A 17,619-nucleotide genomic window follows, 5' to 3' on the forward strand; every position below is an offset into this window, starting at 1 on the left:
CACTTTTTGGAAAAAATATATACAAATTAGGTACAAACATATTTTATTTTTTATTCTTTATACTTTAAACTTTAAACTTATTTTTTTTCGTACAATTGCAAGCCGTTCTTCAACTTTCACCAAAATATTTTTATATTTTTACTAAATATGTGAACTTTTACTTATGACCTTCTGCCACCTTCACCATCTCCTCTGAGAGGCGCATCTTTAAAGACGGAGCTTTGATTGGACCTCAGTGCCTAGTAGCAAGGGCAGCGAAACCGGAAGTACAGCAGCGGGCTGGTGACTTTGCCATGTTTACGGCGCACGCTCGGAGTTTAAGCTTGAAAAACAGCGAGAAACTGTTACGGAGGGTGACATGTAAGCTGCCCCATGTCTGTCCGGCCCTTACCGCGAAGAGACTGTGTGAGGGTCCGGTTTCGCGGAGGACCGAGCCGGGGTATTACGTCACCACCCCTATCTTCTACGTGAACGCTGCTCCTCACCTCGGCCATGTGCACTCTGCAGTGCTGGCGGACTGCTTACACAGACACTGGGCTCTACAGGGCCTCCACTGCAAGTTCGCTACAGGTACGAGTATGCCTTCTGTAGACAGCTTTACTCGTTCCACTAGTTGTGGAACATCTCTGTAAGGATTAGATTGCATTCAGCCTCGAGAGAGCATGAGTGAGGTCAGCTAGTGATGTTTGATGATCAGTCCTGGACCACGTCCTCCACTCCAGCTTATCCTAAAGGTGTAGTCAAAGCCAGCTGTCTTCTTAATTCCTTCATATGACATGTAGATCAGGACATGCGGGGCACAAGCCTCCCCCTTGGGCCTCCCCTTGCTCTGAAAACCACTTAAAATCTCCATGCTATGGATTCCACGAAATGTTGGACCTCTGAGATTTTGGTTCATGTTGATGTGATTGCATCTCGCAGTTCCTGCAGACTTTTCAGCCTTTAACCCACCTGTGCAGGGATCATACACATACACACCAGTGAAACACACAATGTGGACAGTGGATTTTGGTGAGCATGTGCCCACTGCAGCCTCAGCCTTAGACCACCTTCAACATCAACCATTGACCTCACATCAACATGGTGTTTGCGTTGGGCATGTTGTGCTGCTGCTCCAGAGTAGCTGGTTGTAGTGATGTCCTGTGGAGGTTATGCAAGCTGTGTGAAAGCCTGTATCAGCACTATCTACAGCAAAATATGTCCTCTGCATTTGACCCATTTGTGGTAGTGAACGAACACACACATGGAGCGGTGGGCAGCTAACTCCAGTGCCCGGGGAGTAGAGAGGGTAAAGGGCCTTGCTCAAGAGCCCAGGTATCGAACCAACAATCCTGTCATCAATATCCCGGAGCTCTAACCGCTGAGCCACCACTACCCCCCCAGAAGTGGGGGCACCTAAAAGGAGCTGAATTCACTGATTAGAAAGCATATCTGAGGACAGTTACCACCCACAATACCATGCAAACCCAACAGCTCACAGTATATGCTTCTAAAAAGACTGTATTAACTGTGTTCTCCGTGCAACTGCATGCATTGGACCGTGAACCCTGCACTGTGGCGGTCCTGTACGAGTACATGTTCAGTACTAAGTCAATTCCCAACCAGGGCAGTGATGCAGCATCTCAGGGTGATCTCACTACTATAATACTTTGTAAAACACTGTGGAAGGTGGGAGGGGGAGATGAGCCTTCCTTACTTTCCTCAGGATGTGTCGTGACACTACTGGGTAGGCTTCTCTTGGCTGCAGAGCTGATGTTGAGGGCCCAGGTGAGGTTCTGTGCAATGTGAACGCCACAGAACAGGGTGCTTTTACCAGTCTTCACAGCAGAGTCGTTGATGTTCAGTAGGGAGTGATCTCCACATGCTCTCTTAAGTCAACATCCATCGCAGTTCTTTAGTTTTGTCCATGTTAAGAGACTGAGACCTCTGAACAACACAGTGATTCACCAGCACAACAAAGCAGACTGATCTGACCCTTTTAAATGTGACTACACAAAAGCAGAGACCTTTGTCCACTCTGCAGTTTGAAAATGATTCATTTCAAGATTTCTTTCCGTTAGAATCTTTAGACATGTGTTCGTAGTGTGTTCGTCTCTCTGGAGCCAGGATGTGGTGTTCTGTAGCACTGACTCAGGAGGTGCTCTCTTATTTGTGTGTGTTTTTCAGGTACTGATGAGCACGGCCTTAAGATCCAGCAGGCAGCAGCCGCTGCAGGCAAAGAGCCCCTGAGCTTCTGTACCGAGGTGTCGGATAGGTTCAAGGAAGTGTTTAGAAGCTGTAGCGTTTCATACACCGACTATGTGCGGACCACCGAGGATAGGCATCGGCGGGCAGTGGAACACTTCTGGAATGTGCTCCTTAACAACGGGTTCCTCTATAAAGGAAGCTATGAGGGCTGGTACTCCACACCGGACGAAAGCTTTCTCATGCCGACTCAAGTTACCGACAGCACCGACTCTTTGGGAAGAGAGATTAAAGTGTCCACGGAGAGTGGACATAAGGTAATCACAGCTGGATTGTGTGTTTCGGGTTGCTCTCTGGTGGGTAGAGGCTGTGCTTTGGAAAAGTCAGGAGTTGTTGCAGTTGTGGTATAAAGCTCTGTCGCTGCTCTAGCATATAGACTATATGGATAAAAGTATTGGGACACCTAAATCCATAGACATTCATATGGAGTTTAATGTGACTTTACGTGGTCTGCCAGTTTGTGGCTGAGTTGCTGTGGTTTCTAAACACTTCCACTATTCAATGATACCACTCACCGTTGATGAAGGAATATATAGGAGGGAAGAAATTTCACTAACTGCCTTGTTGTTGCAACAGTGGCTCTTATTACAGAACTACCCTGAAAATCAGCAAGGTTGTTAGAAACACCTGTTCATTCACAAATGTGAATGAAATGCTTAAGAGATTGATAGGTGTCCAAATACTTTTGTCCAGATAGTGTAGGTCAGTGTTTCGGTTTTTAAATAAACTGTGCATCCTTTCCTTACTGTAATGCACCTGACAACGCCTCAGCTCCCTTCCAAGCCCTTGATGAGGTTCAAGCAGTATAATCGTGATACATGTCGTATCTCCAGCTTCTCATCCATACGCAGCCTAATTTATGATCAAGACTGTTTAATACTAATATCCAAGATTCTCTTGACATTCAGTAGCTTTCTTGACCTTTGTTTGCTTCATCTAACAGGTGGAGTGGATGAAGGAGGACAACTACCTCTTCCGCCTCTCTGATTTTCGAACCAAACTGCAGCACTGGTTAAAGTCAAACCCAAAAGCCATTCAGCCGGAAAAGTTTTATCACCTCGTCCTCCACTGGCTGGAGAACGATCTACTGGATTTATCAGTGTCGCGGCAGAGGAGCCGTCTGCAGTGGGGAATTCCGGTTCCTGGAGATCCTGATCAAACTATCTACGTGTGGTTGGACGCTTTGGTGAATTATCTGACCGTCGCGGGTTATCCACAGGCACACTCCCACTGGTGGAGCGTTGTCCGTCATGTTGTAGGTAAAGACATCTTAAAATTCCATGCGATATACTGGCCGGCGTTTCTTTTAGCTGCAGGACTGCCCCTTCCTCAGGCTATATACGTGCACTCCCACTGGACAGTAGAGGGAAAGAAGATGTCTAAAAGTCTTGGAAACGTGGTAGACCCACACGAAATATCTCAAAGGTTCACAGTGGACGGCCTGAGATACTTTCTTCTGAGACAAGGGGTTCCAGACACGGACTGCGATTACAACGATGACAAATTGATGAAGTTGTGCAACAGTGAACTGGCCGACTCCCTCGGGGGTCTTCTCAATCGATGCACTGCACCCTCTCTGAACCCAGAGCAGACATATCCACAGTTCTGTAATGCTTCCTTCCCAGAGGAATCGGAGGAGCCCCCTGGAAGAGCTGTGTCCGAGGATTATGAAATGGTGAAGGCTGTGTCAGAGCTTCCTGCTTTGGTGAAGAAGAACTTTGAGAACCTACATGTGTACAAAGCGCTGGAGGCTATTAGCAGGTGCGTTCGGCTGACCAACGGGTTCATCCAAAGACACGCTCCATGGAAGCTTAACTGCAGAGAAACCGAGGACAGCCTCTGGCATGAGACGATACTCCATGTGTCCATGGAGTGTCTCAGGGTTTATGGCATTCTCTTGCAGCCAGCTGTACCAGAGCTAGCAGACAAGATCCTGTCCAGGTTAGGGGTGAGGCCTGGCGAAAGGAGCTGGGATCATGCACTTGATTTTCTGTCAAAGTACAGAGGAAGAGACTGCCTTTATGAAAGACGAGCATTGGGTCCAGACACTGGAGTGCTTTTTAATCGCCTAGAGAGGAACACGCCACAAGCAAAGCCCCAAAAAACAGGGAAAAAACAAAAGTCAGTGCTTCAGTAAAGCATGAAATCTGTCATGAAGAGAAGTTTGTGTAATCGACCACTAGAGGGAGCAAGACGACTGTGTATCGTTTGATAAGCAAGTGGTAAGAACAGGAACATACACTTTCTGGTTCCTGTGTTGAGGTAAAACCTGGATCACTGTCAGCACAAAAAGCTCTTGTATATAATAATTTTAACTTTACAGAAGGTAAGACAGAAGAAAAACTGGGAATGTAAGTAATATTACAAGGAGTAAAGTTACAAAACAGTGTTCTGCGTGCTATAATTGCCCAGTGAGAGAACAGCCCAGTTTGCAGTGCTGGAACAATAAAGGGCCAAGATAACAGTCTTTGCATTGTACGCTGTAGATCAGGGGTGGGAAACGGGCCAGAGTCCAGCACGGTTTGCTGTTTTCCCTGCTGTAGCAGATCTACTCGACCTGGAAACTAGAAAGAAAGTTGAATTAGCTGTGCTTGAGCAGGTAAAGCACAATGCAGGAACTTGGCCCTGCAGGACTGGAATTGCCCACCCCTTCTGAAGATGTTCACCTTGCATTCAGTAAAGCTCTGTTAAATCTACTGGAATTTTCCCTGCCTCCCTTAAACCTGACCCAACACTAAAAACCTCAGCCTTAAACATAATCCTGGTCCTAATCCTAAAGTCCTAAAGTTGATGAGCAGAATTTCTACAGTTTATTAAACTGAATATCAGTAATTCGGTAGCTACAGGGGTTGGGTTCACAAGAGTCTTCCTAGATTTATTTTTTTTTTTTTAACTTCTTACTATTTTAGAAGTTCTGCCGCTAAAATGATCAGTTTAAAGAAAGCAGATTTATTAGAATTAAAGCAGCACTATGTGACAATTGTTGCTCCTGGGCTCCCCCTACAGTCAGGAAGTGCACATTTAAAGCATCACCTGAAGTGAAAGAAATGTGGATGCAGTAGAGCTGGACAATATGGACAATTTTATCACAATATTTACAGACATTATTTCTGATGCACAATAATAACTATTTTCATGTAGACAAAATGTACCAACAGCATACTTTAATTGCCATTAAATACTTTCCCATACTGAGTACTGTGAGTTTTACTTAAAATGTGCTGCACTCCACTGAATTAAATAAGACAGATTACACTCTTTGTAATAAAACATGCAGTTAATCAGTGTTCTTTAAGCACCGACGATATCCACGATACTCAAAAGCATATTGTGTACCACGATAAAAGTCATATTGCCCAGCTCTAGGATGAAGGTAGGAGAGTAATAGAGTTTATGCAATTGTCTTGTATTACTCAGTTCTCGAAAGCATTTTCTGCCTGCTATGCCCTAGTTACATAGTGTGGTTGCTGATGAACTCTGAGCTCATGCAGGCTCGGCCCATGATAAACTGTAAAACGCCAACCAAAGGCTAATTTTTCAACCAGCTATGCAAGAAAACGTTAAGTCTTGAGAGAAAATTGAAGAACTGTATTTAAGAACAATGGGCTGTATATTCTGATATTCACTAGTATTTTCTTTTTTTTGGATTTGCTCAATTTATGAGAACAGTGGCATTCATCATTAGTAGAGCTGTGAACAATTCCACCAGATTTAGTTAAACCTTTTTTCAGGAACACAGAAACGTCTTAGGAAGATACTGGTGAACGAGGCCCATTCTTATTCTCTTAATGTTTTCTAAAGATTCTTCTTAGGAAAGCATTTGTGAAGCCAACCCCATGAGACTACATATAAATGAAGTAGGAGCTGTAGGGCACCGCTGTTGCTTGCTGGGGCGTAAATAGTCACTGTCGAGGTCTTTGTGTGAGGATATAGTCCAAAGTATAGATTAACCTTTGGAAGTTAAGAAAATGTTGCCAGGAAATTGAACTTTTACAATTTGTGCTGGCAAACTGCACACAAGCTGAGACAAGGTATAAAAACTGTCATGATTTTTTTTAATGAGAATACACGAAACTGAAAAAATTGTACAAAGTGAAATAAAATTTAAAAATTGCATTATTCTTATTTCTTGTACTTTTTTTTTTCTTTTTCTTTTTTACATAATCTTCCATCATCGCTCTCCATAATGACATGTTCACAGCACAACCCTTCGGAGGATTTTGGAATTACACATTGTGGTTTAATTCTAGTACAGAAACAGCACTGTGGTCAGATTACTGATCGTCACAGAATCTTCTAGGTCTTTCTATGCCACTGGCCTTCTGGGCTCTCAGACGCACACAACAGCAGTCCTGAATTCGCCACAGTCCATTTCAGAAGGGCCACATCCACTCCTAATACAGGACACCATACAGGACTCAGCCATACTCTTAGTAGTATGAGTTGGAGTTCTGTCCCGGTTGCGTGCCTGCAGGGAAATCGATTGACTTGTTAGAACTAATTGCAAAGAAGAGATTAAAAAGAAAATAATCGGCAAATATGGCATAAAAAGTAGTGAGACCAGTTAGATAGGGTACGAAATGTAAAATAAAATGATTGTCATGCATAAAATCTATATTTTTCACTTTGGCACAATCTTTTACATTTACATTTAAGGTATTTAGCAGACGCTGGTAGTTGTTCTACATTACATTGAGTCAAGCATTAAGTATTCTTCATTAACAGCAGAAATACTCCAAAATGGATTCTAGTTTTTTTACACCAACTTCCACTGAAAGGTAAGATTTTTTTCTATAAGGTTTTTGTGTAAAATCAATGACATGTATAAAACAACTACAGCATAACTGCAAAAGTTGAGAAGTGAGCGTTGGCTGAATCTGTAGGCTTACTTGACAGCTGCTGTTGAAGCTGTCTGACCAATGCTGCGGTCTGCTGCTGCTGCTGGGTCTGCTGCATGCCCTGCCCCTGCCGAGGAAACTGAACACACAAACACGCATTTCAAAACTGGTAGAGAGAAAAAAAAAAAACAGCAGCCCCAACTGAGAACCACTGAACTGACAAACAATTCACTGCTATCTGTAAAAATGCTTCCTTGTGTCCTCTCCTTAAGCACTTACCATGGGCTGCATGCCCAAGGCCTGTGTCTGGGCCTGAGCAGGGGGTTGTGCAGCCCCCACTTGCTGCTGCTGCACCTGTTGCTGCTGCACCTGCTGAGGTGGCACCTGCTGAGGTTGCTGCACCTGTTGTGAGGGAACCTGCTGCTGCTGCTGGACCTGCTGCTGTTGAGCTTGTTGCTGCTGGAGAGGAAATTTTACATGTGCAGAAAAAACAAAAGACATACAGTTCAGAGGTCTTCGAAAGGTACAGCAACACCTGCAATGTGATCACCAGAGTAGGGTGATATTCATTTGAATCGTATTTTGCTTGAACCATTGGACCGCCCAACACACTGCACCGCCCAATTTCCTGTAGTATTGCTCCAGAAGCTTTCAGAGAACATGCACACATACAGAATGAATGAACGAATGCAGAGCACAGACAGAGGACTGTGTCTGTATCTAATGTTTAGCATAAATTCTTTATGCATTTGGGAGGTTTTGTTCATTCTTCCCCCTCTGCTGTACTGAACTTGTATTGAACAGTGAGGACCAACCAGGGGTATAAACCAACTGTGACACCCTAGTCATAGTAGAACCCTACATGTAGACCCACCCCCCCCAAAGCAGATGTATACGTACCCGGAGGGCCTGTTGCCTCAAAAACTGCTGCTGCTGCTGTGCCGCCTGCTGCTGTTGCTGCTGCTGGTCCAGCATCTGATTGGGCCGCATGCCAGGATGCACGGCCTGTGCTGCCATGTGACCCTGCCCTATGCTGTGCATCATGGGTGCCTGCTGCATGGGCTGGTGAGTAAACCTGAGCAACGTAGAGAAAAAAAGTGAATCTGTGATTTGATTTGACACAAAATGCAGCTAAGAATGGGACAATTTCACCAGAGAGCAAGCTAAAAGGGTGAGTGTAGTTACAGCATTAAACTCTGCCCATGTGTACATTATTCTGCACTAACCTCTGAGTGTTCTGCATGCCATGCGTGTATGCACCAGGAGCTTGCTGGTGGACATATCCGCTGGGCCTTTGCTGCATCTGTCTCAGAGGATCTACCACTCCAGGATTCGTACCAGGATGGGCTCCCTGGAAGCCAGGGTTACCGTATGAAGCAGGGACTATTGCACCCGTTTGTGATGGGTGCGGCTGCATTCCCATGTGGGAACCATAGGTGGTATAACCCTGTGAAATGTTCTGATGGTTGGACAAAAAAAAGTTCAAATAAGATTAAGTAAGAACGGTTGATGTGAATGTGAATGCACATGTTAAAATGAAAATGATTATTAATAAAAGTAGACTCTGTAGGCAATAGTGCCATGACTGGCTTAATGTTACATGAACCTATAAATACAGGGCATGACGGGCAGAAATGCAAAAAAGCTTACCTGCGCTGGCTGCATTGAAGTGTACTGCTGATTGGGTGCCATAGTTCTCATCTGTTGTCCCAGCATACTCTGGTTCTGAAAACCAATAAAAACAAGCAGTAAAGACACACATTATATGCTCGCTGACATGTTGAATAATGAGAATAGAGATAAATGCAGCTACTACAACCCAACCCATTGGCTAACACACACACAAAAAATATGACCAACAATGAAGTGCAACAAGAAATGGTTCATTTAACGCTTTATTTCTAAACTGGTGTTTCTCTGGGGCTGGATTGACTATACTTAGACTCACCAGTCTGACCTGAAGCTGCTGGCGGAGCATCTGGCCCTGGGGCATAGGAGGCTGCGGCTTGAAACCCATTGCATACTGCTTATTGTCCATGCTCATCATTCCCATTCCACTTGGGTGGTAGTTGCCTGGGTAGTTGGGTCGTGTGGGCATCATCTTATTTACGGGCATGCGAGGTCTGTAGGGGGGCTCCAGTCCGGGACCTCCTGTGAAAGAACCAAAAGAGAATCATTTCAGATTAAAAATATAAGACTCTTGATTTGTCCAAAAATGAGTATAATAAATAATATAATGACAAATACTACTACAAAAAAAGCCTTCTTCAGTAAATTCACCATTTTGGATTTTTACCGGACAACGACAATATATTTAAGAGTTTAGGTTTCTGCCCATTCCCACCTGGAGGAAGAGGTTGATTCTGGGTGTACATAAGAGGTGTCTGGTTGTAGCCCATTCTGTAAGCGTGGCTGGGCTGGCCAATGGTCAGGAGTTCACTGTTCGTGCCTGGTCCATAGGACATCACACCTGGGTTACGAGCAGAATAGTCCTGGAAAGCCCAAATAAGTAGATTAATTAATCACTGTTATCAAGAGTATCCATGCATATCCACCCACTGAAAGTCATTTTACCCATACACTCTACATACAAACCTCAGGACTCAAGACTCAATCATCATGTTACCAACCTCCTGTTTGCTTGTAGATGGGGTTTTCTTTTTCTTCTTCTTCTTGTTGGGATCTGGGGCCACGCCAGTTACATTCTTTTCCGATTTCACCGCCTCCACCATCTTCTTCTCTGGTTCTTGTGGCACAGGAGTAGGAGGCTCCTCCTCCTCTGGCGGCAGGTTTAGGGGCTCCAAGTAATAGCTGCGTGGTTTGGGTTTCAGGTGGGTGTGGTAGAGGAGGAGCCTCTGCTGTTCTTCAAAGCGAGTGACCTTGCGGTCGACACGAACCGTTCCGAACCAGCCCCAAGAAAGTGGAGCAGAGTGCTTCAGGCCCTCAAACACATCCCATGGAGAGATCTTTTGCTTCGTTGACACCTGCAGGCCCTGCAGCAAAAAAACAAACAAAAGACTGAAGATGTCAGCAGGGTTCCATCAATTGTGCAGAATGCAATACAGAACCAACCACTGGCCTGAGGAGCTTTTTCTTACTACCGCACACTATTGGTCAAAAACGATTGTTTTTTTTTTTTATTATGTAACTGCTCTACAGACCAAACCTAGATTTTCAGAGTACTTGGGCACTGTGTAGGCAATGTCCAACATATTAGCAACAAAAGCAGCTGAATAAAAGCTAGCCAGTATAACCTAAACTGAAGGTGGCAAGTACCTCTTTTTCAAATCCTGCAATTTTGTTCCCCTTAGTGTCAATGAGTGAGCCCTGAGGTTCACAGGTAATGACGTCCCGAGTCTGCTTAGGCAGTGGCAGTAACTGTCGCACTTTCTCCAAACTCTCAGACTGGCGATCCCCCAACTCTTTCTGCAGAACAAAACAAAGAAATGAATCAAATAAGTTATGAGGGTTTAGCACAAGAGCACCCAGAAGTAAGCAATGCTTTCTTAGGAATTTCAGGTGACGCAATTTTGTTGAGGAACTTGAGAATTCAATTTTTCTGCATCAGACTGTTCACAATGAGTAATGTGGTCTCACCCTAAGTTTCTTGACCAGGTTCATGTAAGCCCTCTTGTTCTCCTCCATGCTGCCCTGAGAGATGCTAGACATATCTGCTGCCAGAGTTCCATTAATAAGCACACTCAGCATGTCCAGCACAGTGGTGAACAGCTCACTGACCGAGAGAGAAAAAAAAAAAAAAAACAAGAGGGGGAGAGTCAGGTTTTCGCATAGATGAAAGACCAGCCCAACTCCAATACACTGTATGAAGTACCTAGGCCTGTCACGATAACAACATTTTCTGGACGATTAATCATCTCTTAAATTATTGCGATAAACGATAATATTGTCATTTTAAAGAGGTACTATAATTTTTTTCTTGCTTCTGGGCTCCCCCTACAGTACAACTTCTGTTTTGAGCACCCACTAAAGAACACATTTTCTAATGAGCTGAAATATACAGAAACAAATATGCTAATCAATTCAGAAAAAATATTACAGTTTTCACACTAACGACTAATGATTATGCAGCATTACACAGTGTTACACAATAGTGTTGTTTTGTTCCATGTGTCAGAACAATAATATAAAAGCAATACAATAACACCATTTTAACATGAAATAAATATTGAATTAAGAATAAGAACATTCAAACGTTGAACTCCAAACATTCCAATATAAAATATTTAAATATCTTAAATAAATAAAACAAATAAAATACCACACTCTTAAATAAACTCTTCTGATTAATACTTGGAGACATTCTTTGCTGATTTATCTATATGCTATATATTACTGCTATCCTTGTTTGGCTTGAGACAGGATCTCTCTGGGGTAACTACTTCCAGCTGTGCTAAACATTCTCTCTGAGCTGGTGCTTGTTGCGCAAATGCACATATATTTTTGTGCCAACTTCGCTATCAGAGGAAATCTTCTGTGATTATCACGCCACCACATCAAGGGATCAGATGATGTATCCAAAACTTCTTCCTGGACGAACTTGGTTAGCTCTGCATCAGCCTGAACTCTTTTTGGCACTGACACAGCCTGGCCCTGAAGACTTGTGAGTTTATATCTTCTTTTCTGAAGAAGGTCACTTAGCCTTTTCTTCTTGGGTGCTGCAGGTTTAGATCCATCGTCATCGTTTTCAGCACTGGCACTTTCTTCACTTCTTTCTTCTTCTTTCATGTTGAGTAGCTCTTGCACAAGCTGATGTTTGACATTATCTAATACCTCTGCATCCTCCATGCTCCAAAGCCAAAGTGTTCCCACACTGGAGCAGTGCAGTGTGGCTTTGAAACCAAGTCCATCTTGAATTACTTCTCCAAACTTTCTTTCTGGATCTGTGTAACTTTTTTTTTTTTTGCAAATTCCTATTAGCCTCGAATATGTTCGCCAGCCAACACCAGCCTCCATCTGCGTCTGCCTCCTCTGTGTGCAACGCATGCGTTTCCTAACCGATAGATGTCGCCTTAGATAGGGAGCCGGCGAGAGAGCAGCATCGTGTGCCTTGCAGAAAACTTGCTGCGTTTTTTTCTAATGTAAACAAACTCGCGCGAAAACCAATTGGCTATTATCGGCGTCTGCTAAACTTATCGTGGACACGTCCATTTATCGCACAATAAGTTGATAAACGTAATTATCACGGCAGGCCTAGAAGTACCCATGTGCAGGTTACTTTGTTTGCTTCCATTTACGCAATAAGTAACAGGAAAAGTGTAGAGAAAAAGTGTGAGAATTTTATCGCTTGTGTGTTGAATATGGGTGGACACCTGGCATCACCTTCCCCTGTCCCGCGTAACTGCATTAATGTAGGCACAGCAGGAAAGGTTAAAGCTCATGACCGATTTCATGCACTGTGTGAACTCACTTGTTAGACTGCATGTCCACAGTCCCACTGCTGATGATGTCTAGGAGAAGCACTGCCCACTCGTTGGTTTGCTGTGTGCTTCTTTGAACCGTGTCAAACATCCCACCCACCTAGGAAGAAGGTGGCAGACAGTAGCGGATGACCAGAGGACACGGACCCCATAAAGTAACTGCATCCCATGACTAAGCTTTGACTGTAGTGATAAATGAAAAATGAAAGGCAAGAACCCTCACCAAATTGAGCCGCAACTTCAGAGCCTCATGCATCATCTGCTTAGCCTTGCAGTCATCCTGGTATTGGTCTTCACGCCAGTTGGTGACAATCTATCCCCAATAAGCAAAAACATTTAAATACTTAAAAAGACCCAAAGATCAGTAAACACAGCTTTTGGAAATTGTTAGGTCCACCCTAGTCTTTATTCAGTGGTTACTTCATCATACAGTTGCTCTCGGTTTTTGGGGGTAGACCACCCTCAAGCAAACTATTATGGACTATTTGGACTGTGGCATTTTTAAACACATTCATAACAGACACTGCTTGATACCCCTGTATCAGAGCCATATATACACTCCCATCCAACCTCCATGTCATTGTCACTGCTGTGCTAAGAATATGCAATCAACCAAGAATATATACTCATCAGACAACGAGTGGAAGTATACAGTAAGTGAACATTCTCTCTCACTGTCCTGAAAGTCTGTAGTACCTGCTGTACTTGGCTATAGAGTGAGGTAAGGAGGCCCTCCCTCTGTTCATCCTGGCCTTTCAGGCATGTCAACACCAGAGACAAGAAAGGCTGCTGGCTCAAAAGGGACATACTGCAAAACAGACCACAACAGAATAGGGATAGAATAAGAGCTGGGGCAGCCAGCATTCGTCACACTCTATCAGATCAAAGGTATCGGTTGTGAGCCAAAACATGAAGAATTACGGAACAAGGTCATAACAAATGAACACAACAGTACGTGTACCTCTTCTGTTTTTGCCGATCTCTCTCCTTGCGGGAGGAGGAGCCCAGGTGCTGTCCCTTCTCCAATTCCTCCCCTGCCGCTTTCAGTACGTGACCTTGTACAGAGGTGGGCAGCTTAGCGATCAGAGGGGCCACCAACCACACACCTGAGCGCTCTGATGAACTGCAGAAAAACATACAAAACCTTAATATGAGCTCCACACAGGGCAGTGCCACTGGACGAGGAGGGAATAACGGTTTCTTGTTAGAACCTTCACGACACTGACTGACCAGATTTTCTTTATTCTTTTAATACAACAAAGGTCACACAGAGGGAACGGTATCTTTAAAAAAGATCCATCAGGCTCTCCATCAAACGGAAACTCAATAAGGCCAGAAGTGCCTTGGGTGGATGGGATTTCTGCTAAGCCCTGATTGGGGTCACCCACCTGAGAACTGGTTTGAGTTTGCTGGCATTGTTGCTATTGGAGACAGAACTGCTGGAGGCAGCAGAGCCATTCCATGAAGGGTTACTGGAGTTCATTTCGGCAGACTTCTGGAAAACCTCGATGGTTGCCTTGGCGATATTCTCCAGCAGCGAATACAGCTCCTGTAAAGATTACAGAGAAAATACACTATAATCAATCTACAATACGCTACTAACCTATGCACAATGCCCCAGTAAAGGGTAGCTCTTTCCACAGCAAGACACATTTACCTCCTTATTTGGCTGGCTGACTAACTTACATTATTTGAGCTCTGCTTAATCATGAGCTGCAGCTCGAGAGAAGACTGTCTCATGGTCCATTGGTCCATGTTCTGCAAACAAGAAACCAAACAAGGCATGAAAAACACTGCAAACCAAACCATGAGGAACTGATGGTTGAACTGTTTGATTATTTTGAGAAGCCCCCTTGCCCACTTTCCCCTGGAACCGTTATTGCTTTAATTTGAACTCCATGAAAGAGAGGGGGGGATTTAATGAAGCAAACTGTTGTGAGTGCAGAAAATTAATTAGTGGCGGTTAAGAATACAATAAAGCTCGAGGAGAACTTTTCCAAGCTACTACCCCATATGACGCTGCTCACATCACTAAAGGAACAGCTTGCTTAAATGCTCAGGTATCCGCATCATGATGCACCTTCCATAATACTAAGGCGTTACAATTATCCTTCACATCTTGTTAGCCATGTTAGTATGCTGGCCTAGATTTTGAACTCGGTTCTAGACAGCTGTAATGTAATCACCCAGACACTGGCACACAGTCACCTCTCTGACTGACACTATGTGCGGTACAGCAGCAGTAGAGCAGCTGTATCAGAGTGGAAACAGATCCCTCATACCCCCACCACCTTGCCCCAGGGAACAGCCTGTCAGCAGTGATCTCCAATGGACCCCTGTGTGTCTACTGGGCTTGGCAGCAGGGGGTTCACTCCAAGTTCACTTTTCCTGATGGATGAAGCATGGCTGGGTGCTTAGCTATATATACTGGGACAATGATATGTCCCTGTGGGTCTGGACAGACTTGCACAGCTTCACATAATGGCCTATACTGGTTTTGGGAACAGATTGGCTCTGGTCTGGCTGTGCATGTCATGTTTGTGCATTTCATAGCTCTTCTCAAACTAAGATCAACATATCTTCAGAAATAATTTTAGTTCTTCATGTTTTAATGTGTTTAACTTGACAGGCTTCAAAGACAAGCACAAGCAATGTTTGACCGATGGGGGTCCTTGTATGACCTGAAGGATGCGTTTTATGCGCTGTCTTTGAGGGTTGTCTCCCTCCTCACTGTCCAGCTGCCTGTGTGGGTAGCAAATGAGCTGCAGTAGCCTCTGTGCCTGAATGTTCACCAGCACTGGGTCCTGGAGTGCACTGCTGTCCTCAGAGAGAGACTTCAGACAACGCTCCCCAACCCACTCCTGAAAAAGAGAGGAAGACTGTGAGCAACAGAGTCAGACAATGAAACAAGTGATGGCCCCAGTCATGTCAAGCTTAATTTCCTTCCCATTTGTTTTAAGGCAGTGGCTCTCTATCCTGGTCTTAAAGTAGCTCTGTCCTGCAAATGTTGGCATTTTGTCTGCTCCAACACACAACATCTAATTCATCAACTAGTTCCTGAGGTAAAAAGCGAGGACAACTGGCTAGGCAAATACATATTCTGGAGAAAGGCATAAACCTCCATATAGATTAATGTATAAACCTCTAGGCTTGGTATTTAAGAGTCTGAGAGATGTTGAAGGACCTGCACCTTCCTCTGCAGCTCACCAAAAGCATCAGAACATTCACAATGAAGAAATGTACAACATAGATAACATAATGGAGATACATTTTCTAAATACTGTCCAGCTATCTAGTGGTCAGAGTTTAAACACAAAACAATAGACCACTATGTGCCATCAACCTTTGAATACAAACTATGAATTAAAATGTATACTGTGTTTGAGAATCAATACACCAATGCAATAAACATCTCAATACTCAAGTGTATCAATATTTTCTTACACCTATAGTTGGGAACCACTGTACTAAAGGAACAATGTATGATTTACCGGGTCAGCAAAGACAAATTAGGCCTATACAATTCAATCAGATCTCATCAGCTCAAGTGCAGTTTCCCCCCCCCAAGTAGAAGATGGCAAACGTCTAGATGATGGTGAAACAGAATGCCAGAATTGAGCGCTAGGTCATGATAGAGCCACATCCAGGCGACTTTCCACAAATGCATAAAACACAAACTAAGACAAGACAAGAAACCCCCTACAGGACGCTCACCTGCTGGCAGATGCTTTTCAGCACATACTTGGCATAAACGTCTAGGCTGGCTGTTTCTATGGAGACGTTGCGGCCTCCAGACTTTTTGGACCCCATGTCATCCTCTCCGATGTCATCCAGACCAGCAGGGTGAGAAAAGCCTGAACCTTTCAGCTCAGCATCACCTAGAACAGTTTCACACACAGAGGAGAACAGATCAGCGCACTGCTCAAATTCACAGTCACACTTTCCCAAGGTGTTAAATCTGAAGCCATAATCCATGTTGGGACCTAATTAAACTGATATTTTATAGGTAGAGAACATTTCTGCTCTGTAATACAACATAAGTTTAACAATGTCTTGCAATACACAGAAAATTTAGTATGGTGTGCATCATTAGTCATCTCATTACATTTGATACCACACTACACAAAACAATAGAAAATTCTTGATGCCTCACCCAACATGAAGACAGCTTTTAAGACAGCAAAGACAGCTCCGACCACAATGCTGTTCTGAGATGCAGCCAGCAGATGGCGATCACATGATGACCTGATGCCCACAGTAGACTTATCTAAAGAAATAATCAGAGGATTGGTAATGTAGATAAAGTCAGTAGACCTACAGGACAGGGTTAGTATATTTACATATTGTCATGTCAGTCCACTAACAGCTGATTCCAATAATGAAGCATCCAGTGCTATATCAGCTCTTTACTTTCTGTAAATATCAGCTCTTTATTACCTTTAGTACTTTTTACTTTTTTAATTTATCCCCTACCCTATTTATTGTTTAGTATCATTTTCCTTTAGTTTAAGACTGTGTTCTGTGTTTTTTTGTTACTTGTCATACGTGTTGCTCTCACCAAGACAAATTCCTTGTATGTGTAACATACTTGGTGAAATAAAGAGATTCTGAGATTCTGACACTTTTATAAGCTCATATATAAGCAGCTGAGAGTCTGCATTAATGTGATGTACATGTTCTACAATGCTGCAGTAGGAAGGGCAGAGGTGTATGTGTTACCTGACTTGCCATCCTGTGGACAGGGGTTTCTCTGAGGGGTTCTGAACAGATGCAGGAGAATCCTACAGGTCAGTCTGGCTCCTGGCTCTGAGTCTTGCTCACTACAAGCTGCAACACACACACACACAAAAAAAAGATATATATATTAAAATAAATTACACAATACAGCTCCAGCATGTACAAACATTAACAAGCAATTATTAGAGGTATCTTTGAATTATTAGTCTATTCAAACTAGCTGAGGTTTTTCTTGGGAAAAATGGCAAAGCACTTTTGTAAGTCGCTCTGGATAAGAGTGTCTGCTAAATGACTTAAATGTAAATGTAATTATATATAAAAAATAAAAAATAAAAAAAAAGCACTGCAAAAAGAGTACTGCA

At 43.6% G+C, this 17,619-nt stretch overlaps 2 protein-coding genes across 5 annotated transcripts in view; one reads left to right on the forward strand and one right to left on the reverse strand.

Annotated features, from left to right (window-relative positions):
* The first annotated feature begins 271 nt into the window (after positions 1–271).
* Positions 272–6,331, forward strand: mars2 (methionyl-tRNA synthetase 2, mitochondrial). Its single transcript, XM_072668256.1, has 3 exons — positions 272–570; positions 2,167–2,501; positions 3,188–6,331. Exons 1-3 carry the CDS (start codon positions 294–296, stop codon positions 4,379–4,381), a joined length of 1,806 nt encoding a protein of 601 aa, XP_072524357.1. The 5' UTR covers positions 272–293; the 3' UTR covers positions 4,382–6,331.
* Positions 6,332–6,342: 11 nt separating this feature from the next.
* The window catches only part of med12 (mediator complex subunit 12), a 28,350-nt gene continuing 17,073 nt past the window's right edge, over positions 6,343–17,619 (reverse strand). For 2 of the 4 annotated variants that reach the window (XM_072668253.1, XM_072668252.1), the window contains exons 24-44: positions 17,240–17,347; positions 16,674–16,787; positions 16,235–16,398; positions 15,202–15,381; positions 14,207–14,278; positions 13,909–14,069; positions 13,482–13,643; positions 13,217–13,328; positions 12,744–12,833; positions 12,511–12,620; positions 10,680–10,815; positions 10,359–10,508; positions 9,713–10,075; positions 9,427–9,574; positions 9,031–9,233; positions 8,733–8,807; positions 8,309–8,541; positions 7,983–8,157; positions 7,362–7,541; positions 7,134–7,221; positions 6,343–6,712 (exon numbers count right to left, since the gene is read on the reverse strand). In XM_072668253.1, the coding sequence (XP_072524354.1) occupies positions 6,675–6,712; positions 7,134–7,221; positions 7,362–7,541; positions 7,983–8,157; positions 8,309–8,541; positions 8,733–8,807; positions 9,031–9,233; positions 9,427–9,574; positions 9,713–10,075; positions 10,359–10,508; positions 10,680–10,815; positions 12,511–12,620; positions 12,744–12,833; positions 13,217–13,328; positions 13,482–13,643; positions 13,909–14,069; positions 14,207–14,278; positions 15,202–15,381; positions 16,235–16,398; positions 16,674–16,787; positions 17,240–17,347 (3,062 nt within the window). In that variant the 3' untranslated portion in view covers positions 6,343–6,674. The remainder of the gene's footprint in view (positions 6,713–7,133; positions 7,222–7,361; positions 7,542–7,982; positions 8,158–8,308; positions 8,542–8,732; positions 8,808–9,030; positions 9,234–9,426; positions 9,575–9,712; positions 10,076–10,358; positions 10,509–10,679; positions 10,816–12,510; positions 12,621–12,743; positions 12,834–13,216; positions 13,329–13,481; positions 13,644–13,908; positions 14,070–14,206; positions 14,279–15,201; positions 15,382–16,234; positions 16,399–16,673; positions 16,788–17,239; positions 17,348–17,619) is intronic. The other 2 variants (XM_072668255.1, XM_072668254.1) reach the window with 2 other exon arrangements.

Source organism: Salminus brasiliensis, chromosome 2 (assembly GCF_030463535.1).
Source record: "Salminus brasiliensis chromosome 2, fSalBra1.hap2, whole genome shotgun sequence".
Taxonomy (NCBI): Eukaryota; Metazoa; Chordata; class Actinopteri; order Characiformes; family Bryconidae; genus Salminus; species Salminus brasiliensis.

Bases quoted from the DNA above. Each gene is read 5' to 3' on its own strand.
- mars2 (XM_072668256.1), top strand. From the start codon at position 294: ATGTTTACGGCGCACGCTCGGAGTTTAAGCTTGAAAAACAGCGAGAAA. The intron at 571-2,166 runs GTACGAGTATGC...TGTGTTTTTCAG, and splicing joins CCACTGCAAGTTCGCTACAG to GTACTGATGAGCACGGCCTT. The intron at 2,502-3,187 runs GTAATCACAGCT...TTCATCTAACAG, and splicing joins CCACGGAGAGTGGACATAAG to GTGGAGTGGATGAAGGAGGA.